This window comes from Necator americanus, chromosome V (genome assembly GCF_031761385.1).
Source record: "Necator americanus strain Aroian chromosome V, whole genome shotgun sequence".
NCBI lineage: Eukaryota > Metazoa > Nematoda > Chromadorea > Rhabditida > Ancylostomatidae > Necator > Necator americanus.
Genome location: NC_087375.1, coordinates 7,268,367 through 7,293,405, shown reverse-complemented (window position 1 = coordinate 7,293,405; position 25,039 = coordinate 7,268,367). Strand labels below are relative to the sequence as shown.

At 40.3% G+C, this 25,039-nt stretch overlaps 3 protein-coding genes across 4 annotated transcripts; 2 read left to right on the top strand and 1 right to left on the bottom strand.

Moving 5' to 3' along the window:
* Positions 1 to 2,141: 2,141 nt before the first annotated feature.
* On the top strand, positions 2,142 to 7,426 carry RB195_013201 (uncharacterized protein; the record flags this gene model as incomplete). The annotated part of the gene is made up of 3 exons (XM_064202903.1): positions 2,142 to 2,181; positions 6,584 to 6,667; positions 7,347 to 7,426. 3 exons carry the CDS (start codon positions 2,142 to 2,144, stop codon positions 7,424 to 7,426), a joined length of 204 nt encoding a protein of 67 aa, XP_064058784.1.
* A 1,436-nt stretch (positions 7,427 to 8,862) lies between these two features.
* RB195_013200 (uncharacterized protein) lies at positions 8,863 to 11,358 on the top strand (the record flags this gene model as incomplete). Of its 2 annotated transcripts, none has more annotated exons than XM_064202902.1 (3): positions 8,863 to 8,884; positions 8,954 to 9,079; positions 11,294 to 11,358. In XM_064202902.1, the coding sequence occupies 3 exons, from the start codon at positions 8,863 to 8,865 to the stop codon at positions 11,356 to 11,358; spliced, it is 213 nt and encodes a 70-aa protein (XP_064058782.1). The 2 variants fall into 2 exon arrangements, with proteins under 2 accessions (XP_064058782.1, XP_064058783.1); XM_064202901.1 differs by having other exon boundaries at positions 8,948 to 9,079.
* Positions 11,359 to 12,217: 859 nt separating this feature from the next.
* On the bottom strand, positions 12,218 to 24,546 carry RB195_013199 (uncharacterized protein; the record flags this gene model as incomplete). Its single annotated transcript, XM_013442567.2, has 11 exons — positions 12,218 to 12,298; positions 12,385 to 12,505; positions 12,574 to 12,624; positions 12,887 to 13,022; positions 13,077 to 13,155; positions 13,721 to 13,869; positions 14,192 to 14,258; positions 14,352 to 14,509; positions 16,065 to 16,178; positions 17,119 to 17,212; positions 24,466 to 24,546. The coding sequence occupies 11 exons, from the start codon at positions 24,544 to 24,546 to the stop codon at positions 12,218 to 12,220; spliced, it is 1,131 nt and encodes a 376-aa protein (XP_013298021.2).
* Between the last annotated feature and the right edge of the window lie 493 nt (positions 24,547 to 25,039).

Here is a 25,039-nt window from a genome sequence, read left to right as displayed (position 1 = left end):
TCTAAATGCTTCTTCTAGTTCATGTAGGTAGGAGACTACCAGAGAGATTCGCTTCTTGATTTTTTTTTCGGTAAGATTTATAGATCTGGTTCCTGGGCACTTTGTAATATTGCAGAGAACTGTAGTTACAATTATTTAGAAAGCTCTTCTGAGAACTCTTTAGAAATTTCTGTCGAATTCTCTGAAGAGCTCAGACTTCCCGAAGCACTTTTTCGTGCAATGAGTTCTGAGTCAATGGACCAAACACTTATTTAATAGTGCACCTAGCTTTTAAGGAAGTTTACCACGAAACTGACGCTTGAGGTCTCCACGGGCAAATATATATATATATATATATATATATATATATATATATAATGTGGTGAAGATTATAAGTGCGAACGTGACCCCGCTCAGTTCCCAATAATCCTGAGAAAAAGTGTGGGAAAGGCTTCTGCTTCTACCAGGTACGTTAGAAGGTGTCGCCCTCGTACGGGGTCCGATTCCCTCGGCAGTTCCTATTCATTGGTTTTATTTGAATAGGTTGCTGAAGAGACCTCACTGGTTGTGCGACCGCTCTCCTGTGGATGCGGCGCGTGCGCAATGATAGTGGGGTTTCAGGTATCTCATGGGAACTGACGCCGATTCTTACACCATTTTAAGGACGAGTAGAAGGAATCGAGCGCAGCCACGCTTATCCTCGTAATATATGGCCCGAACTCGTATTTGTCCGACTCAACATCGTCAGTTTCGTGAAACGCTGCCTTTTAACCATATTTGTTCAGCACTCTAAATAAACCTTCGAGTAGTCTATGCACAGGACCTGCAGTTCCGAAGATCATATCCTTTTTTGATCTCCTTCGATGCGGTTCTATCTTATTGTATCCCTACAAAAGATTCAAAGTCTCATCTCTGCACTAGATTATTGTTGACGTGCAGAAACGATATAACATAATTTAGAAGTTCCGCAGTAGGTGTCGCAGGTCTGAAGGTACTCCCTACATCTTTTTCTGTTCCATTTAATGGCACCATGTAACAGCGGATGAGTTTCATTACGTCTACCGCCACCAAGGCGGTACATCATTACGTGTCTTCAACGTGCCAAAGTGTCTCCAAAACGGTTCAGTGCAATATCTGGTCATGTGTGCAACCCCACTTTTTTCTTCAACGCAATCTGCCCCAATGCTAAGTACAAACAGCCAATGTTCTGGAATATTCGAAGGAGCGTGTTCACTAGTACGATCCCACACCATCATCAGGAGAACTTTAAATTTGTGTGGTCGAATCAGTCAGTCCATTGCTTAAGTTTGTTGAAGCACAAAATTGACGTAGTACGGAAACCGCAGGAAGAAGAACGTAGAGCTTGGGCCGTAGATTACGGGAACGTGCGTGACTTTGCTCATCTTCCCCTAATCGTTGTTTAAAAAAATGGTGTAGAAGACGCCGTCCTTTCCTACAAAATCAGTTGCAACGAGGCACCCTTGTGCACGCCCCGCGTCCACAAGCGAGCGGTTGAAGATTAATGAGGTCTCGTCACCAACCTGTTCAAGTAAAGCCAATGAATAGGCTGCTAAAGAGACCGAAGCGTGCACGTTTTTTTCGTTTTCGTTTTGTTCTAAGAATCGTTTTAACTTCCTTTGTAAGTTGTGATGATTTCGTGATACGCTGCCTTTGAAAGGCCACTTACGACCAAAGTTGTACACTACAAATCGCACAGGCTGCTGATATATTCCCAATCGCATTAGCGAACGAAGAACGTGATTAAGTGATGTCCACAACGCACGGACCAAGGAAATACGAGGGGTGGTAGTGTAGAGTGCTATTCATCTCGTACACTTGCCTCCACATTAAGAAAAATTTTTCGAAGCACATAGCATCTACAGCAAGTAGTAAGCCTTTATGGACATGCGAACGAAACAGAGTGATCCAGTGACGCTGTGAGGTGATTCTCACCGCACTTGACTGTGACGAACGTCTTACGTCAGTACCTCTATCCTGGGTAGCAGCTTTTACCGGCTTCCATCAGCAACCGGTTCAGATTTGTGCATTTACATCATTCCTAAATTAAGCTAACAGAACGTGAAGGAACCTCAAAACACCACACCGCAAAGTACACGATTCATTAAGTAAATCTCGTATTTTTAGGTGTGTACGTACAAGCCATGCACCCCGCAGAGTTGTGGCTGAAGGCTGAAGTTATTGGTTAGTTAGTTATATTGCAAGAAGGTGACGAGGGAGCATAGAATCTTTGGTGATAACTCTCCGTTCCGTTACGCTGAACTGCCAGACTTCATCGATCTGAGGGTACTCGGATCACTCAATGGGTGATATGCAGTTCACGAGAGATACTACATAGGTCTCGCAGACTATCGAATAGTGAAGAATTGATGGATTTTGTCCAAGCCCCTGGAGCGGTGGATCGGGAACGCTGGGCAGAGTTCTGTTCAAGGATAACACGCTTAGGCAAAAAAGGCGGGCAAGCGCGTCAGAAGATAATACCAGTTCGCCGATGAAGTCAAGTCATTGAATAAAATGGGATTACAACGGACAAGTGTACTTTACAGCTAACTTCAGACGTAAATAACTAACCACTACTTCACTCTTAACAGCGTCTGCAGCCTAATGTGGGTGACAAGAGACGGCGCTGAGATCCACTGTTTCTTTTTTCTTGGCTCTACGTGCCGTCCAAAATTGCACGTGCAATTATACGAATACGTTTTATATCGATGCATGTGGTAACATCAAGCCAATTAGCATTTTCTCCATTTACTTCTTATCAAAAATCCTGCCATGATGAGAAGACTTGGCGATCTTACGCACATACGCCCACGCTAAAGTGTTTTTCCTGTGCTTTTGCTTTCTGTGCGGAATTATTCTCCATCTAATGATTTCAGCGCTCAGATTTCAAAAATGATGAACTGTTAACTTAAGTGTAACTGTTGAATGGAAAATTGGGGTCTTGTCCTTATTCAGAAAAAAATCAAATCAAAATTTCGCAGCTTCAATGGTGTTTGTAGAACACGAGAATCATGTTGCTCTGGAAATTTCCTTAACAAATTGCGAGATTCCATCTCACATTTCAACTCATCGGAAATAAACCTCGGCCGGATATGCATTTACTTATGTTCGAAGCTAATATAACTCGCTTTAACAGGAAATTACTGAAGTTCCTTGGTCGTAGGAAACTGAGCCAGGGATTTTTTTTATTCAAACTTTGAAGATTGCGTTGTTTTAAAAAAGAAAAAAAAACTAGTGTTTTGCTTTTCAATTTGCCCTTATTATAATCATACAACAGCACAAGTAATCCCTGGCTTGATAAAGCTAAGAAAAGCCGCATGAAAGGCTTGTGAAGAAAATAACCTCTCATTCAGATGAATGAGTACCAATTCCGAAGTATTAAATATTAGTTAGCCATCAACTTTCGTGTTAGTACTATTGAATTGTTTCCTTTGCCGTGAAACATAGTCGAACCACTCATTCAAACACGTTCACTAGTTCATGAAAAACTATGTTTCACACAGTATAACTCCACACCTCTCCCTTTCCTCAATATCATGATGTATAATAACGCGCTTGGACTGTGTGTGTGTGTGACGGTGGCGTCGAATTGCTGCGCTGGCGCCAGAAAGCTATAAAATGCGTGGGAGAGGAGGAGAGGGGGGAGGGCGAGAGGTCTCATGGCAGATTGGTGCTTCGGCATCAGAGAGCTATAAATGGTGTGGTACGAGTCCCACAGCTTTTGATTGGGGTGCCGGCGCCGCAAAGCGGTAAACTGGGTGGGCTGGGTCCAGTTGCCTGCAATTAGTGTGCCGTTGTGCAGTAGTATCGCACAATTAATTCATTTGTATTTGGCAATGAGTAAATGAGACGTTCTGAATGGTTTCATAGCCACAGCCACTGCACGAGTTCCGTTTCACCTCTATGACTCCTCCGCGCGTCTATTTACCTGCAGCTGGTAACGTATCGTTTTTCAAAAAGTGGGAACACAGTTGCAAAGTGCTGTATAAAGGCATCACCCCAAGAATCTGAGGTGGTACAGATTTCAGGTGGAGTATTCGTATACGGCATAGTAGATTATGGAGAGGGAGGTGATTCCATCCATTTCTTCCTAATTGCAGTAAAAAACGGCCCGGAAGATGCAGCGCGTGCACAAGACTGGCGCGCTCCAGTCGATCTCGTTGTAGAACATAGCTCGCCGGAACGCTCGCCGAAGCCGTATCTTCCGGGCCGTTTTTTTACGGCAATTAGGAAGAATTAGACGGAATCACCCCTCTCTCCATAGTCTACGATCCCGTATACGAATACTCCACCTGAAATCCGTATCACCTCAGATTCGTAGGGTGATGCCTTTAAATAGTAGCCAACAGTTCACGTAGTCTGAGGTAGAACCTTGTCCTCAGTACGAGGATGAGAGGATGAGGTCATTTCATGCTAGCACATCATTCTGTAATAAGTGTTCGGGAAAACAGGAGAAAACCCCATACTCCGAGTAAACCTGTTGTTGGAGTGGTTGAACTAAAGTTTGAATATTCTCAAAATGTAGAACTGACGCATTTAGAAAGAAAACTATGGAATTTTTCGTCCTCATTTACAATAAAAAAAGAGGAAGAAAGCGTTGTTAGAAAAACCACAGTTCTAATTTTACAGAAAATCCCACTACAATTAATCTATATTGAAGACGAGCGTAGTGAACAACACAAAAAGTCTAAAATCTTGCTTTAGCCGGAAGTTTCAATCATTCGTCTATGTTGTAATTATGAGAATCCCTTATTATCTCCATTACATCGCTGTGAATTAATGGGTTTAATTTTACTGCGACTACATACTTCCCCGTTTCCTGTCATAAAAAAAAAGGACGAGAAGAGTGTTACATAGCATATCTCGGGACGAAAAGCATCCCAAAGCACTCTCCCGAGTATGGTTACGCTCTCAATTAGGTCATATCCATAAATCTTCCCTTTTATGCAAAAATCGTCCAACTCCTTGTAGAGACTTTTCATTAAAAATTCCCCTATTTGTGGAAAATTTGGTGTATAGACTAATTATGAAAATTATCGAAACGGATTGATTTCTCCAGCGAGTACGAATTGCTTTAACATCTAACCAGTATTTAAAGACATCTCCGATGGAGCACCGCACTAATTCGTTGCAGCTCATTGTAATAACAATCTCTCATGTTGCTCATTGTGCACAGATATTAAGAAAAAAAATAGGTTGTTTACCAGTCAGTTTAATGCAGCTGTTCTCAGCAAAAACAATTCCATTTAGACCAAATGAAATGACCAAACCAAATGAATCACTGAAAATCACGTTTGCTGATTCGCAGTGAAAATTTAGTTTTTAATTTACTCAAGTATTTTCATTACATTAAAAGGATAAAGGATTAAATGTCTGACGTTAGTGAATCCGCTTGGGATGCACCAACCCGTTCATTTCTATTCAGAATCGTTTGAGGTTTACGAACGTTTAACTAGCCCATACAATGCCCCAATGACTTCCATTGACAGCCGATGTTTCAAGTCAGTGTTTTTATCCTCCCAGACAAGTATGGTATCAATTTACCGACCTCTGAAAGATGGAAAGCTTGGTTGGCACTATTGCGGTATCGAACCTCTGATCGATTACGCTCCAGCCACCGCAGACTCTCTTGCCGACTGCGCTACACTCACCCCATCATTACATTAGTTTTTTAGTACTAGTATTTTATTTATTTAGGTACTTTTAATCTACAATTATATTAATTTAAAAATCTAGTTTTTCTTTGCATTGAAAGAAGTCTGAATGCAAAAACTTCGGAAATATTTACTGTTGGATATTCTACTAGTCTACTGCATTGTTTTCAACGCTCTAAATAATTAGTTCTTTTTTCTTCACTTCCATTCTTGCATAACTTCGTTCCTTCCTTAAAGGATCGACTTTGCCTCAGATAAATCTAGCTAAAATGTCGACTTCGTTTTCTTTTCCCACCGACACATTCATCAGCTTATTTATTAATTCATGTTGTCATTGATTTATTCGCTCGTTTGAAGGGATGGAGGAATGGGTAAATGGAAATTTATTCGCCCACTCCTGTGTCCTACTACACTCTTCTTTTTTCAGCAATTACTCAGTCAATCACAAGTACAAAAGTGCAGCAAATCATTTCCTCATTCATTCGTTTATTTCTTCATTTATTCAATTATGTGAAAGTGCACTGACTCATTAATTCACTTTGACAATAGAAACAGTCGTTTGTAAGTGTCTAGGTTTTGTATACTGGCCGTTTGAAACGTTCACAACGTTCGGCTGACAAGAAATGACCTAACAGCTCCAAAAAACCTCTCTTATTTCTTTTGCGTCCTTATCTCTTTATCGTTATACTAATTACCCAGCTAAAGGATGCTCGAATAAATACGCTCCTTTCGAAGCTTCGATATTTTTCAATAAAACATTTCTTGCAACGATGCAACTGTCTAAAAGTAGATTATATTGGGGACCTCTCCTAATGACACCACGAAAATTTCTTTTTTCGCGCGCTCCTATACGGAATCTTCACGCACGAAATACATTTGCGTTCACATTCAATTTGTTAATTCTTCCTCGAATATTCCGTGTTTTCTTTCAGAACTAAATGAGTCACGCTGCGTTTCTGGTGAGCGTCACAGAGCGAAAAAATCGGACGTACATGGATTTCCACAATATGACAGCAGTAAGTTTGCATTCCATGTTTAATTATCCTCTCAAACTCTAGCATCTATTCTGAGCAAAACATAATTTAAAGAAAAAGAAAGAAAGAGAAAAGAAGTAGCAGTAGGAGGATGCACTTGGAAACGTCCTTAGAATTCTTATATGAATTATTGCAGGCAGAAGTCATGAATAATTCCATAACATTCTCCTATTCCCAGCTGGCTACCCTTTTTGCAGTTCGCACCAACAAACAAAGGATTTTCTTTTTCTTTTGATGATAATTTCCTTCTATCCTATGCAACACCTTACTTTTTATTTTATTTCTTTTTTAAAGTGCCCCCTGACAATCTCTCCACTGTCGTTTATTTTCTAATTTGAGTTCGAAGGAAACAAAGCAATACGAGGTTTTGTACACGATTCCGACCGGACGCCCCAACCTAGGAGAAGCGCATCCAATGACATGCTCAAAAGCATGGAAAATAAAAAAAGCACACCAGCCTTATCGATACTTTTAATCAAACTCTTCTATCACACGCTTTGACCATCGCTCAAACCTCTGGGGCAGCCGCTCTACTGCTCAAACTACGTGGGGAAAGCAATAACGGCTCCGAATACGAAGATCTTGCAGCCTATAGTCCTCATTTTAAAACTGCTCAAAATGGAAAAATTTCCCTTATTTATATAATATAAGTTCATTTCAGAAACTCTACTTAACCTGGATTTCAAAACTGAGCTCTTACTGCAAGGTGGTCCGAAAAGAATGTCAAAGACCGAACATTAGGTGACAGGGGCGTTCGTTAAGTATGGCGCCAGAAAACAAAAAAAAAGAAAGGAAAGAAAACAGAACACAATCTAGTGACCGTTAAGTTCACTATAAGCGCGAATGCAGCAAAAAGAACCTAGTCATGTCAAATAATGAAAAAAAGCTTACTATGCAGTAGGCTTAGCATTGGGACGTCGCAGCAGGTCCGAAACTGGGAGGTGAAGCAAAAGCCTTCGCATTTGTTTGCACTCGGAAATGCTGCAAGTATGTACGCCATTTTCGTTAGGGGTATACCTATGAGTAAGTAAAGGAATAAGTTATGGTAGCTTACGTGAAATATGCTGGGATCCTCATCCTCGTAACCGTTATTACAGTTCAACAGTGTTCAGCAGAGTTCAGGTGTTGGTGTCTGCATCCTAAAAAAGCGTAACTAAGAAGAAAAACAACATCTTGTTAACTTTCGATGCCAATCATAACTAGACGTATTTTTTACGGAACATAAGAAATGATAACAGGTGCACTAGAACCTGATATTTCATTTCCTTAGTTTTTTTTTTCTCTCCCTCCCCGAAACAATTACCTTCTGTAAAAAGTGCTTTAAAGAAGTAAATGTGAATTGTGAAAGCTAAAACTAGGCTAGCTATTCCTTCTTAAAACAAAAAAGAACCACACCATACCATCCAAATGAAGTGATTTCGGGAAAAAGAAAAACAGTAATAAACTCAAAAGAAATGAGGCATTAAATACACACAGACAAGAGTCGACTTCATAATACTAAAAACAAGGTGTTCAGATAGAATTAGCTCAAAGAAAAAGGGAAGTGTTGCCAAAAAAACTTACAAATCCACAACCACGACATAGCGGCATATAAAGGATAAAAGGATAAAGAATATTCTCGTTATAGGCGCATATAGCGAGAATAAACCCGGACCACTTGACAATTATGATTACAAGATAGATGTTTTCTTCTAAAGTACGGGGTTCCCTGGGTTATTCAATGTTGTTAACTCGACGATTCAATGACTTCCTGTGAAGGTTCACACAAACGCTGACTACGAATAGGTCAACTATTTTGCACAAAAACTTTCTTAAACACATAAGGAGAGAAGAACTTACTGTCAAAGCCTGGCAGTGAGTCCTTCTCTCCTCTGTCTGGCACAATTTTATCAGTCAAAGTTTATCAGACGTTTATCAATTTTATTATGAAGAATTCTAAACAAGTTAATCGCTTACAATTTGTAATCTATGACTACGTATTATGGCAATTAGTGAATAATGAGTACTTGTTGCGAGTTCTCTTCTTCTCGAAGTTCAATACGTTCGATCAGCATCTATACATATATTAATTTTCTCTCTTGTTCCATTTGTGGTCCTCACCTCTTCATTTCCTGGGTGTCGTCTTCCTATCTTCCGTTCGGAGAGAGAGGGGAAATCAGAAAAAGATACACATAGAAATGGTAGCTACGTCTAGAAAAGGTTCTTTTTCCACACAAAAATACAGTACATATCACGAATACACTATAGTTCTTAAACTTTCAGCTGCAGGACACGGAAGCACAGCTGTCGCTCTTCAATGTCATCGCGGCATCTATTGTTGCCTTATTGTTAAGTGCAGTGATTATTATACTGGTTGTCGCTTATATACGGGCCAAATCAAGAGGGAATACGAAGGTGAGCCAATCATACGAAAGAAAACAGAAATTTCATTTGCACCTGCACTGAGTACAGGGTGCAAATCCTTCCAGCAATTAATCTGTTTTACGTGGCATCGAGAAATGATTCTTGGCGTTTCCCCTACTTCAAAATGTACATAGAAATAAGAAGTGAAGGAGAAATGCAATTTATCATTCGATAGAGAGTTTCTCGCCCTACGAGAAAATTGTGTCGTAATTTTCTCGGACTGTATTGATTCTTGTTTTTTTAGACCACTGAGGTGGAGTCTCCTGTCCTTTTCTAACTTTTCTAGGTCAATCTGCACATCTACTCCTTTCATTTGTTCAAAATAATGTCGTTCGTGAGACTTGTGTTGTGCATCGAGGGCATCATTAGACTTCAAAACCTTCAAAATCCTAGAAAAGGACAGAAGGAAAAAAGATACAGTAAGAAAAAACATTATGACAGCAACGTAAAGGATCCAAAAACATCGAGTGATGGGTGAAAGACATTGGAAACGATAGGAGAAGTAACAACGGAGAGTATAGTACTCAGAATGTTGTGGTAATAGCACTAGCTTGTAGTTCAGAAAAAGAAAACAATGGATTCCCCCCAAACCATGACAATTGGTTGATTGGAGTGTGAACCGTCATCGAGGTAAAAATCCTCATTTTCGAAGCGAGAAGGTAAACATCGAGCTGTGTTTTTAAAGGCATCACTCCACGAATCTGAGGTGGTACGGATTTCAGGTGGAGTATTCGTACACGGTATAGTAGATTATGGGGAGGAGAGTGATCCCGTCCATTTCTTCCTAATTGCCGTAAAAAAACGGACAGGAAGATACGGCTTTGGGCGTTCTGGCGCACCTTTTTCTACAAGGTGTTCGACTGGAGCGCGCCAGCCTTGTGCGGCGCCGCATCTTCCGGGACGTTTTTTACGGCAATTAGGAAGAGATGGACGGAATCACCCTCCTCTCCATAATCTACTATCCCTTATAAGAATACTCCACCTGAAATCTGCACCACCTCAGATTCGTGGGGTGATGCCTTTAAGCATCACTCTTTCTCTTGCACCGAATCCAAGCTTTAGCGACTTTGTCATCTCGACTAAGTGCAAGAGCAAATGGTGTCGGAAATGCCCCTTTTTTCCATTTGACACTCCAATACATTTTAGAGATCTGAGAAAGCAATAATCAGTAAAACTGAAAGAAAACTGCAGTATTACCTTCTTATTCAGCGAGAAACCGTCTATTAAACCCGATATAACAATTTCCTAATACCTTCTATTTTTGAGTATACTTCCAGATCTAAGGAAATCAAACGGCCACGAATTATCCCTCAAACCAATAATTAGGTTCTAATTACAAAGAAGAACGAGAACGAAACCGTTTTGCCTCTGTTCTACTCTTTTCGCTTTTAAAAAAAATAAGAATAATGAACGGAGGACTCCGTTACAAAAAAGGCTGTCAGCAAGGTTTTCACCTACTACTTTTTAATTAAGATACGAAAGTTAAGTTTGTAATCTCGAAAAAAAGAAGATCAATACTATAAGTTCTTTTACGTGAAAAAATTAGAATAAGTTATAATAGTAGGAGATAAAATCTTCCTTTCGAAAAAGAAAAATCATTCGACTTCCTTATTTGAGTAATGGTTTTATGTGAATCGGCCTCCTAAGGAACTGAAGCCATAAAATAACATCTAAAAAAGACGTAATGGTCTGGAGTTGTTCTTAGGACACATATTCTTTCTGATTATAATAATCGTTTAATCTCAGCTGTTTGTCTATGGCAAACAAACTGTTAGACAAAAACTCAATCCTCGTATTTTTTTCTGATAGTCACCTAAGCTAATAATAATAAGCGCGGATTTCTCAGAAAAGGCTCCTCTCAAAAGAACATAGTGATCTATCAATTTTAATCGGGCAACTTCTGCGGCAACTAGACATGCTTGTTTGTAAAGAACCCATAGTCTGGGTAAAAACGACCTGAAGTTTTGGCCAAGCGGCTGCGCACTGAAGCGAGCGGTTGCGATCCAGGTGGGACCACGCTAGCTTCACTCGGATCGCAGCGATGTGTGCTTCCAGCAAAGTTCCTCCCCTTGATCCCAAATCCGTTACGCTCAACCGTGCTGCTTCAAAGGTAACCGCTCACGCAGCTGCACCGAACTTTGGGCCGTTTTGACCCGACTGTATATCGTAGAGGACTTCACCTTCGAAAGATAATCCATGTTTTAGAATTCCGTCACATCCAGCTCTACTGTGGAATCGTATCTGGAATCGATAGCGATCAACAACAATAACAACGATAATACTAACAATAGTAACCAATTTATGAACGTTTTGTATGCATGTACAAATAATAGTCGGTATCGTTACAATTCCATAGCTGCTGTCTAAAACCCAAACAATCTAATAACTTCACTATTAGCTAAATTTAAGGCTGTTAATGTTGTGTTCTGATCTCATGTATAATCGGTGTCGGAAGCCTTCAACTAGATGAACACCCGACATACCTGCTACAAGGCACGTTGCTTCTCCGCTTGACACACATTCCCTTTCAATTCTTACTTCAAATGGAAGAAAATAATAGCGACAACTTGGTTGAAGATATCCGGCGTTAAATTTTATTATTTCAAACAACTGTTCCTCATGTCTCACCAACACTGATTCACGCATTAGTTTTGAGACAACAGCCTAGGCGTCCATGATGTCAATAAGTTTTATTGTGATTTCTATACGGGTATTCATTTACTGGTTCTGTGTAAAGACAACTATGGAATAAATTTTCACCAGGATGTTAGCGTTAGCATCACAGCAGGTAACGAGCTTCTCATCTTACAGTATTCTCTAGCCAACCAGAGTACAATCCAACTGTAGTTTTGGCTCAGGGTGTGGTTCAGAATAGTTGACAGATTATAAGGAAAACCTCTGTTCGGATCTATTCGAGCGAAATCGAATATATACTGTACGCAGAACTCGCCAATTACAACCAATCACAGGCGGTCGAAGGTTAAAAGTCACGCAAAATAAAACTTTGGCATTCCGTTACCTGACAGCGTGGGACGACAATCCACATCAAAAAATATTTATTACAAATTTATTACCATTAATATCGAATTATTAGATCGATACATATACTTCGCACAGAAGAAAGAATCTTTATTCTACCAGTGAAAATCGATAAATGGTGATGTGTTGATAAAGCTGATCCGGTCGCAGTGATATCGGTGGGAAATGGCTCTGAAAAGAAAAAAAAATAGAATCCTTGCTTATTCAGCAACCTGCCCATTTCTCTGCGTATCCCTCCCTCCAACAAATATCTGCACCTGATTACAAGCGTCTTCAAATCCTCGACAACCAACAACAAACGCTGAGTTTTGTCTATATGTCTTTCCCTGCTTACCCACACATGTGTCTAGTTCCGAACCGGTGTCGAATCGTAAGCAGCTACAAGAATATGTAATTAAATTGTGGTAGAAATGTTTAACTTAACATTATCATCAGTATCTACTCACCTTAAAGTTGACGTCACATTGAGATCTATACCGGATTTATTCGAGAATATCCTGAATCCAGTTTATAAAACTTCAATCTAAGGCTGATAACTAAACAAATATAAAGAAATAATAGGTAATAAAAATATCCCCGACTTCCACTTTCTCTCCTTACTCCCGACTATCTCCAAAAATTTCCATATTTGAGCTGTTTTAATGCCAACTTAATCAAATACACACAAAAACGAGATAGAAAAGCAGCAGCGAGGCACAAATGTGACAGATGTGCATTCAGTTGGTACGATTTTTCACAAAAACATTCAACACTCCATACCTCATCATATGCCTGAATTTCTTCGCAGATTTTGTTTGCACTGGGTCGAAGCAATAAATGTGGTTAAATTTGTCCAAAAAGCCCTGACATATTGGTTGTGGATCACGTGAAGTCGATGGCAAATCGATTATCTCGCCTATACTAAGTAAATCTGAACTGCTAGATCAAGCCAGCACAAATAAGTATTGACCTGTTACTGTACCATCCTGTTCCGTCTCCAAGTATGAGGTGGCAGTGACCTGTAGCTCGTGATTATCCAGCGTGCAACCCTGAAAATCACCGGTTGGTTCAGTCTCAAGAAAATAAACAAACCAATTTTTGTTGTGTGCATGTTTGTCCATAAGCGATGGAAGTATAAAAAAATTGTCTGATCCAAATGCTCATGTTAGATCTCTCTTCGTAAAATTGCTCAATAGCTGCTTCAAATGTTGAGTAAAAACAATATTTCAAATCTCGGACAAACAGATAAGTAAATATGTGAATGGACAAAGAAGAAAGTAATCAGTCCTCTCAAAAATAAACTGAAAAATCCTCTTTAAATTGCGACAAAGTGGTTTGGAATGTTCATATGAGTTCTAATTCCGTATTTGTATCAATCTCAACAAAGTATATCCTGAGTGTTCAAATTTAGATGTGATTTTCTTCATCAGCTATTCAAAGATTACTTTTTTCACTTTGCCCTTTGAAAATAAAGGACAGAACAAAAAAATACAAAAAAAGAAGTATTCAAAATAAAAAGGTTCTGTTACTATCACGACAATACTATCGCTCATGACAGACGGTCATGACAGACGAACAGAATGAAGAAAAAATAGAATAACGTTACTGTGTTACCTCTCCATCCAAATTCAGGTAAAAATTGCTGGATAGATTCATTAATGTCGACTTGTCCGTATTCGCAGAAAACTGGACAAGAATCTCGTTGTGATTGGTTAGTACATAGGAGACTTGAATATTCACATTGCCCGGATATCCTTCTTCACCTTAAATATATACTGAATGGAGCGCACAGGAATACGGCCTGATTCATAGACAAGAAACAATAAATGCCTCAAACTCATGCACACACATTTTATTAAGGAAATCTGGGGATTGGGGGAAAAGGGAGTGTCGTCACGCGAGACCCAAACGTCTCCACTCATTATACACGAAGAATGCCCAGGATCAAGGATAGAAGAACATGAAATCCGTCTCCACTCAATTAGATAACATGAGTTGCGATTTCTGTGTATGTGTTCTTTCCATAAATCTCACCATCCAATAGTAAGCATAAAAAGAAGCAAAAATTAAGTGAAACTCTCTCACCATCGTGTGATCTAACGGTAAACACGACTCCATTCCCTTCTTCCAGTAAAGTGTAGTTCCAAACTTTCTGAATAAAAAATCAATTTTACAGAATTTCAAAATACTGTTTTTTTTTTGTTTTTCTTTTCACTAACACTTAAGTTAACCTAGATAAGTTTACCTTGCTCAGTGGACTCTTCACACCACCATTACGGTGATGTGGGTAATCGTTCTGCGCCAAGAAATACTCTCGACTGTCAATAGCGTAACGTGCACTGCGGATTCTTCCGGCCACTCTCCCTAACGTAGATCCAATGAATAGCGGATCGGCTTCATAGGCTGAACAATAGATATTTGGGAATTTTAGAAACATTTAGGCAGTAGTTGTAGATCAGAGTTATGAAAAAGATTAGGTTAAATGAGATTAAGAACCCGAGAGAGGCGTTTTCACTTACAAAAATATGGGGTATAATGTAGCTGGGGCTCGGGGGCACTCTGACGCAACAGGATCGAACAATACTGATACTGTAATGGCGCGCGGAACCAGTTCTGGTCGCTAACGTTTCAACTGCGCAATGGCCGCCGCCAGCTTCCTGACCTTCCGTGATTTCACTCTCACTGCTACTTGGCCGGAGCTTGCATCGAAATCCATGGAGGAATTTGACGAATGCCTCGCAGAACATGAATTTCTGTGGAAGGAGCTATCATGAACCACTGTGGAAATCCTCAGAAAGTCACGAAGCAGGCGAACACGAACACCCTATATAAAGGCTAACCCTACGGCCCTCTTCAGGGCCACCAACTTGCGAGTACAAATCGAAAATGTGTGAATAAAAGTTGTTGCATGTATGTTTGCTGATCTTGGATTGGTGTAGAGGCCATTTTCGGTCCTTTTTTTTTCTTTGGAGAAACTACATGATACGACTTGGCCATTCACTCCTGGTAAGCCTGTATGGAAGGATAGAAATAGAAATAGGTTATGAACTTAAAGTAGTAGCAGTTGAAGCTCTGTCTTCCTTTTTTCTTAGCAACTTTAACTTATATGTCGTTGATCCTCTAAGAATGGTGCTCAGATTTCACAGACCCGAGTGCCTCATCTATTCACTTCCAGTGATGACCTGTCAATTAATGAACTATCGCTTTCTCAAATGCTTCTCAAATGTGGAAGCCATTAGCCATTTGAGAACAGTTTTTGTGCTTTATGGACGTTTTTGCGTCATTGCGCCTTCGCTGTTACAGTACCAGTACTGTTCGATCCTGGCGCGTCAGAGTCCAACCAAATTTTATCCCGAATATGATACATCCGAAAAAAGAAACATGTTTGATCACTTTTTTCAAATGTACTCAGCATAATGATGTGGCAAACACCTTGAACTTGAAATATTACCATATCTTCATCCGGAGTAGATTAGATTATTAGACACTAAGCCGCACAGTACTAAAGCAAGCGCAGCATTCTATACTAGTAAAATATGTTTATTTCAAAGACGGATGTACCCTGCGCTTTGTAAGTTATAGAAAAAATCAAGACTTTATCCACAGAAAGTTTGAGTGATCTCTTAGCAAGGACGCAGGTTAAAAGCTTGACCTACGGATTATTTTTCCAAATTATTTTTGAGGTGACAATACAAATATTTATTTATTTTTGAGGTGACAAAATACAAATGCAAAATGTGGGCATAAGGTTGAAGTTATGGTCATTTACGGGTGTTATGTTACTAACTGCATAGAGATCCCTTGTTTAAAGACCATGAAGTGATAAATGAATTAAATTGAAAACGAAAACAAACCGATGAAGTGTAATTTAAATAATACAAGCAGAAAAGAAGTGAGAACACAACTAGTGTTGTGTTGTTATAGAAAACGGTAAAAAGAAGTTTCCAGATGATTTCACCTTTCACACAATCGAATCCTAGTGCAACATCCGTCATCACACCTTCTCTGTCGGGAACGACGATGGATCGAACAGTTGCGCCGAGGTTTAACAGTTCCAAGCGCATTCCGTTACCTGAATTTTAAGTCAAAATTGAAGCTTATTTCCACCAAACTGTGTTCGTTAATTAGCGCATCCTTGAATAATTAATAAGTAATTAGGCATATCTCTTATAACCTTTCTATAATGCCCTCTGGCACATAATGATACAAAAACAGTCTCTTCTACATATTTATTCATAGTATTATGTCCATTTATTATGAACGATTACGAGGGACACATCATATGAAGTGTACTGTAAAAATATTTCTATTTTTTACAAAACACTCCATATGATATGTCGCTCGCTGTTTTTTTTTCAGGTTCTTAAAAACATTTGCTTAAAAAATAGAGTAAAAAAAGTCCTCATCCAAATCCTAATTCCAAATTCAACTTTTTTTTTTTTGGGATTTCAGTTGGTACATTAGGCGTTTCGCTATTTCATCCTTTTTGTTAAAATTGTGAAAACTTTGAAATGAATAAGTAATACTTCCGTCAACAGAGCAGAGACTCACCAGGATTACAATACGATCAATGTATAGGCACATTCTCCTAGAAAGGATCTAGTGCAGCAAAAAAAAAAACAGCTGAAAACTCCACTTGTTACCCATCAGGGAAAAAAGTCGCTGTTTTAAGGTTTAGTACTGACGTGTTTGAAGCAAGGAATGATAAGTCACCTACTTCTCATTCATAAATATCATTTAAATGCAACTGAAAGCAAAAATTTGACGAACGAAACCGAAAATCTAAATACAATCCTTCATTTCAAATCCATTTTAAGATAAGTTTAATGTGAAAAAAAATGGAAACTTGAATACTTCCTGGCAAGAATTACTTTTTACTTACAATCAGTAGAAAAATCAAAGTGTCGAAATATATGGGAACCAATTTCTTACAATAGAAACATGTAATTAAATTTAACTTATTTGAAGTGACTCTAACTTCTGAACTAAGAGAAATAGCTGTGCTAACTAACCATTCGTGATTCGTATTAGAACTATTCGCCGTTCATCGCGTGTCTCTCCAAACGATTCTATAGTGACTGACCTCATCCCCGTAAGGTCACAAATCTGAAACGTCAAAACATTATGTAATATCAGAAATAAGGAAAAAGAAGGAAAAGGCTGGCGCAAATCCAAAGTTTTACAACATAATCGGAAGTAAAAGCAATTTCCTGGAACCTTTTCCGCAGGTTTATTTGTGGTTCAGATCATCACTACCTATTTTACATAGTAACCAGTAACCAGTAAGAGATCTTTCAAACCTGCCAATTGAGCAAAAATTTGCCGGAGTCGGATAAATACAGCATTTGCAGGAAAATAAATGGGCAAAAATTAAGTTACAGCGCAGAAAGTGTAACTATACTCGTTTCGAGCGTCTTATAGACCTTGCCAAGCAATGTTCGAGTAGAATTCCTTTTTTTTTGCCTTACAGTGTAGTGTCAGTGTACATTGTAGAGTAGGCCAGAGGACCCTGTCATACACAGTATAGTCCGTGCCGAATGTGTTCAACCGTGTGGCCGTGACGCACATCGCAGTCACGAAGTTGAACATTTTCGGCGTCGACTGTACAGTATACACACCATACAGTATAGCCAACTATATATAGTCTGGTCAAAACGACATGATTCCCAGTGCAGTTGCGTAGACGGTTGCGTTCGAAGCGGCGCAGCGGCGAGAGCGATTGGAATCGAGTTGGGACCAACGTGGATTGAAGCGAGGAACGGTGCCTGCAAAGGTTTCGCCTAAATTCCAACCGCTACGCTTCGCCGCGTCGCTTCGAGCGCAACCGCTTACGCAAGTGCACTCTGGTTCATGTCGTTTTGACTTTACTGCAAAACGACTGAAGGTCGGTGGAAATGCGTAAGTGTCTTCGCTAAAAGATGCGCGATGGGGTCCTAAGCGCAGCCCGCATTGTCCGATTGGAACTAGTGAGGTCCCTGAAATGATCGCAACCTATCGCTCAACTCCAGGAGGCAGTCGTTAGTAGCCGCAGGCTAGTAAGTGCCTACCAAAGTAGGTGTCGGAACACTAGAGCCGGCATATCTTAGGCTATCTGTGATCATTAAGCCACGCCCAGCAATAGATGTGATAGTCGGAGCCGGTGCTCTGCCCCCCTTCGCCTCTGAACGGTTGGGGAAGGAACCACCTTCACTTTCAAACGGTTGGCGAAAGGACCCCATTCACTTGAGCTGCACCCCATCAGCTAAATCCCCTTCACCTGAGGAGGGTCTGGCTTCTCCCTATCGCACCTATGCGCCCAGCTATCATCATGTCACTGAAGTCGTGCGCTGTCCCTGTATTGCAATTACGTAATAGAGTTGGCTTCTAGGAAGATTCAAAAGAACAAGAAAGGAACAACGTAGCAACGTAGAAAGTGGAAAAGCATAAAATGAAAATGGAGCAAAAACGTAGAAAATTTCTTTAAGAACAGAACAACACCAGAAAACATAAAGCTGAAAACGTTACAAAATGTTGAGCTTTGTGATGGTTATTATACTTAGCAATTGTAGTAGTCGGGAATTAATGATACTTTTATTAAAGACATCACCGTATTGAATTGCGGCTCCGAAATATGATAAAATCTGACATTTTCTAATGTTAACCTAGATTACGTTTATTTCAAACCACCATTTACACGCTATCTTTTTTGTCGCTTTTCTCGCATTTCGTCATACCATAATTATTTTATCTACCATTTGAAAGTCTGCTCCTCTATAAACGGCTTCTGTAATCATATAATTCTGTATCTTAATAATGAGACTGAACTCTTTCATCACAGTTCCAAAGATGTGTGTTTTTTCAGAAGATCAAAAAACATGTCGCCTGTATCTGCATACGACAGAACATCCAACATTCATCAGTGTTTCAAAAACTCCTTGCTTTCGTGATGAATTCCCCAGAGAACTAGTTTCCAAAAATATCTTCTTTTTTATTCAAAAAACTGATACTTCCTCGCCTTGTTTGTAGGAACTTCTTTGACGGAATCTAAAGTACTCTGGCGAACCCTTCAGTCAGGCGCGGAATTTTTGAACCAACTTTGCACTACGGTACATTTGAAAGCATTTTCATCGCCTCACACTTTGATTAAATTTTGGACTGGATCTGTGTGCGCACTGTGGGGAGACTTGAAGTCATCAGGCAACAACTTTTCGAATTCTCGGCTTTTCCTATTTTCCTTTAAAACATACAATTATTTTCTCTTTCTGGTATTTCGTATGTAATCTTTCTATATATCTTTAATAGGTAAACGAACGATGCTCGTTACAGAGACATGAGGAAGGGAGGGACTCTGACGGACGGAGCACGAGACAGACGCAGCGCAATGGTCTGCGAAGCTGATAACTGCTCAGGAGCGCAATTAACGATCGCAACTGCCAGTCATTTCCCCTAAAGATAAGCTGCGAGCGCGGGAGCTGTGTGTACCTAACGATACCCACCCATCAACCTCATTGTACTAGGCATTAGGACGTTTTTACCTGGATGCATTTATACAACACTCAGAATTTTTCCCACAGGAATTGTGACTGTACCTAGAGAGAAAACAACAACGGGCAAAACTTGTTATCCAATAACGACCAAGAACTTAAATGAATTATAAATCACGCCGCAACATTTTAATTAATGATTTACATAAATAGTCAATAACAAATGGCCAAACGCGATCTCTGTTCAATACTCCGAATCCGTCTTCTAGCAAGTGGAAATGTTCTCTTTCCATAAAAAGTGACATGCATCTGCATAGAGCCCATATGATGACATAAGAACAAAGATCCTTACAAAACATGGATCCTACTTCTGCATGGATCAATAGCTGCAAAGCAGCAATTTTTTAAAGAGTGGTGAATGTGATAATATTCCGGGTGTGATAACGGGTTACAGTGAACTATCAGTAGAAAACATACAGAAACGACAAAACGACATGAAGTACGTACGCAATTGCGTACGCGGCCTCTCTCGAGGCGCTTCGGTGGAGCGCAGCGTGATGAAACGCTTCCTGGCACCACCCATCGCTGCAATTTTCGACGGTCCCACCTCGGTTCCAACCGCTGTCTCCACCACGCCGTTCCGAGCGCGTACGCAAATGCTCCGCAACTACACTCATGATTCATGTCGTTTTGACCCGGCTATACTTACGAATGGTTTTTTTTTTTACTGTTCTGCTCTAAAATTAAGTACCGCCAAGATGTTGCTAGTAAGGAAATAAATCAATAAATGAAGACGATAGGAAAGTCTAGAAGAAGGGAGATGTAGTAAAGTTAACTGGTAATTGTAAATATGACGAAAAATAGCAACAAAGTTATTGTGCTGAGACGCTTCAGAAACAGAACAGTAATAATAATAGTAAGTAGTAATAATAGTAGGGTCAAAACGACATGAAGCACAGTGCAGTTGCCTAAGCGGCCGCGCTCGAAGCGGGGTGAGGGAGCGGTTTCAATCCCGGTAGGACCCTTGCTAGCGCCATCAATCGCGCCGCTTCGAGCGCTGCCGGTTACGCAATTGCACCGTGCTTCATGTCGTTTTGACCCGATTATACATTGATAAGCAGGAGAACTTGAAAAGTCGCTAAAAGCAGTCAAAAACTACGTCCATAAAAACCTCGAACACCTAAGCGAAATGTGAGGAGGTTCCCGTGGGACTTGACGAACATTCTAGAAGAATAGCGATGCAAATAGTATTCAATGTCATTTCGAAAGAACTCGACAATGACTGCAAAAACAAATAGTGCGTCTCTAGCGCAAAGTGTAGAACAAAACGAAATCAGCGCCCCGACAAAACTGACGCGAAGCCTACGCAACGAATTTATAGGGTACTTCGAAATGACAATGATTAACGTAGTCCAGAAAATAATAGAATGATCCCGTGCTCATTATCAAGATAATAGAGAACTTATCGATGCTTTCCTCCTTCAATCAAGAACCACTTCTATTAGGTCCCATAAATACATATCTTCGGGCATCAATGACGGTCCTAGACGGAAAAGAATGATGGGGTAGTTATTAAGCTGGGAATGAGATTGTGAATCGAAGCAAAAGATCGCTCGAGCGCAAGTAAGGGATTCCTAACAAATGGTTCCTAAAAAGTGTTAATTTAGAGGAAAAATGAAGTAGGTATTCAAAGGAAATACAAAGCTGACCAACAAAAAACCTAATATTCTTTGCATACAATCTTATTTTCATAAAACATCCCTAAATGATGAGCAATAACCCATAGGGGTGCGCTAAATAGCGTGTGGAGGGGAAGGGTGAGGAGGCATCGGGCGGGATCCAATGTTGATGTCGATGAGAGGGTAAATTCAATTCTAGACCATGAATATAACGCTAATACTGTAAAATTCAAAAAAAAAGAAGATGAACACAGTTCTCGCAAAACGAATGCTTAGGTTAGCCACGAGCAGTTCTAATTAATTTCGATTTTTTTCTTCTTTTCGAAAATCATCTATGGATTTAATTTATATGTTGAATAGATGCCATATTAGTTTGTGCCGTGTAGAATAATATCAGAAGTGTAGTCGCGTCAAAACGACATAAAGCGCGGCGTAGTTGCGTAAGCGGTTGCGCTCGAAGGAATCGAGGTGGGACCATCGCAAACTGCAGCAATGAACGGTCATAGCAAGGGTCCTCGCTCGCTCCTAACCGCTACGCTAAACCGCACCGCTTAGAGCGCAACCGCTTACGCAATTGCACCGTGTTTCGTGTCGTTTTGAGTATACTATAGACCTTTAAGGTTCGGAAAAAAAATTGAAAGTCAAAAATATCGGACTAACTTCCTCCAGCTACCTTTGCACCATCACATAAACTATGTACATATCAGCAGAAACAGGTCTTTACATTACTACCACCACCAAGTGGCGTTTTCTAGTAATGCTGGGTGTAATGGCATAGTAGAAGGGCTTCTAATGAAATGCGTAATGTTTTTTTTTTACAAATCAGAATTTACGTGATACAATGAAAAATTAATTTCGCTATTAACACGTAAATAAATAAATAAATAAATAAATAAATAAAATGAAGTAAATATCTGCATCAGAAACAAAACTCGGGCACCACACAAAGATCGGTAGTCACATAGATAACCAAAGTGCGAGATATGCACTACTGATATGAGATTGATCACTATCGATCCGATCAGTGTTACTTTCACCTTAGGCGGGCATCTCTTAGAGTTATATTTTAAAAAAACTGCGTTTTCCAGTCACAAAAGAATTTCCCTACCTTAGAGGTATCACATTCTACTAGGTCTATACTTATTTCTAATAATTGAATCTAAAGCGACAAAGAACAAACACAAATTTGATCTACAAAGAAAATCTTAAAACCGAGTTTTTTTTTTCGAGCTATGCGCTCCTGGAAAAAATTTCTCGTAGAATTTTCGCCATTTCATAGCGTATAACAGTGATTCTGAATATTAGGTGAATTTGACTCAGAATGAAAAAAAAAATCCATAGAGGAAATACCGTATACGCATGACATTCAGCGAATATATCTTAGGTAATCACAGTAAACAGTATGTGTTGTGCTTTAGTCAAAAAAAAAGTTCTCTTTTCTATGTCATTCCAGAAAAAAAGTAAATGAAACTGTAACTAGAATAAAATTTGGGGAAAAATTTAGTTTGGTAGGAGGGGAAGGGGGGGGGGGGACACTTAGTCGCGCTCTTATTTCTGGAAGTCCTATTTTTCTTTTTCCTCTTAGTAACTTTACCTTACATGACGTAGACCCTTTAAGACTAATGCTTAGGCCTTAGGGTCATCCTAACGTCAAAACGAAGCCTTAGGACCTTAACTTCCAGAAATAAGAGTGAAACCGAGTCGCCCACCGCCCATAATTACATTTTACCCAAAATTCGTATGTTGTCACATTTCAGGGAAAAAAAGAAAATAAGGAAAAGATGCCACCATGAATATTTTTATTCTCAGATCGTCATGTCCTATGGTCCCGATGCTTTGTGGTCAACAAAGAAACGTGGCGAATAGATCGTAGGTGCCGCCGATATTGGTGGAACGACGCAACTGTGAACAGCAATACTTAATTAACGTCCCTCTATTGTTTTGGCTCTCAAGGAAATTCTCGTATTTCCCGCCTCCCGAATGAGAGAGCACCGGGTCGAAGTCGCTGAAGAATTTTCGGATTCCCGTAAATATTGTAGTGATGTGAAACGAAAGAAAAAAAGGAGAGAAGACAATGATAACTGTTCATCGAAATTTGAAAATGTCTTTTAGCCTCAATACTGACAAAAATCCTTCCATATCAGAGAACTCAAAATGAGCAGCCGTTACAGTGTAGAAAATGGATGAAGAACTAGCTATAGAAGGCTGTTCATGCATTCAAGCATGCATACTTGATTAACATATGACAAAGTAGCAGCTGTGACTATGAAACGTCGAGATAAAACGACGTTAAAGGCAGCATACCAAGAATCTGGGGTGATACGGATTTCAGGTGGAGTATCCGTACACGGGGTCGTAGATTATGGAGACCGGGGTGGATCCGCTCATCTCTCCCTGCATCACTGCAAGCAGCCGGCCCCTGAATACTGTTTTGTACGATGCCTTCTATTGCAGCGCGCCACCTTTGCACGCGTAGCGTCCCTTACTGCCTATCGGGGCAGTAAGGGACGTGATTTTCGACGAATCACAGGGCGGAGGCAGCGCAAGGGGTGGAGCGTTGCAATAGATGGCGTCGTACAAAACAGCATTCTGGGAGGACTGTTTGCAGTGATTCAGGGAGAGATTAGCGGAATCACCCCGGTCTCCATAATCTACGACCACCTGAAATCCGCACCACTTCAGATTCGTGGTATGCTGCCTTTAAAGTGGCAACAATAGCTATGGTCGGGTCAAAACCATGCGCAGAATGGCGCAGTTTTCTTAAAGGCATCACTCCACGAATCTGAGGTGGCACGGATTTCAGGTGGAGTATTCGTATACAGAATGGGAGACTACGGAGAGGGGGGTGATTCCGTCCATTTCCTCCTAATTGCCGTAAAAAACGGCCCGGAAGATACGGCTTCATTCGTTTTGGCGCGCCATTTTGTACAAGAGGTTCGATTGGAGCGCGCCAGCCTTGTGCGGCGCCGCATCTTCCGGGCCGTTTTTTACGGCAGTTAGGAAGAAATGGACGGAATCACCCCCCTCTTTATAGTCTCCCATTCCGTACACGAATACTCCACCTGAGATCTGCACCACCTCAGATTCGTGGAGTGATGCCTTTAAGCGGCTGCAATCGACCGCAACGCCGCGGTGGACCCGGCGGTTGCAATCGTGATGGGACCACCATTAGCTCCGCCAGTACTGCAACCATGAGTAGAACTAGCAAAGGTCCCACCTTTCTTATAGCCGCTATCTGCATCCAACGCATTGCACCAGGCTTCAGACAGTTTTGACCCGACTCTGGTGAACGATCCATAAGTGAAGAGGACGGTTTGATCAGGAAAAAAGTCGATGAATGAGTGCGTGATCACAGGAACGAATCAATGGAGTTTGGGAAAAGATAGAAAAGAAGAATTTATAGTATAATTTCGAGAAAGTGAGCACTGGGTCCTGTAAACGATCCTGAATCTTCGCTATATTTGTAGCGTATATTAATTGCATATGAGCAGATGTTGGTACCGTATGGGTGGATCCTAGAGCCACGAAAATACGAGCGAACAATTATTATAGTTTTCTGGCAATTTTGCGCGATTTTTCTTGTTATCATTGTAGTTTTTGCAGTTCTAATAAAAATTTAAAACGTTTAATTTTCGCACCTTCGTGTGAATCACGCCGCGAAAATCAAACATCATCCTCTGCAGGCCATTCAATGGGTTGGGACTATGCGCGATTTATCTGACGAAGTGCCAGTTTACATCACTCTCAAAGGGTAAGTCAAGTAAAAGTCAAAGTTTCAAAATCCAAATTTT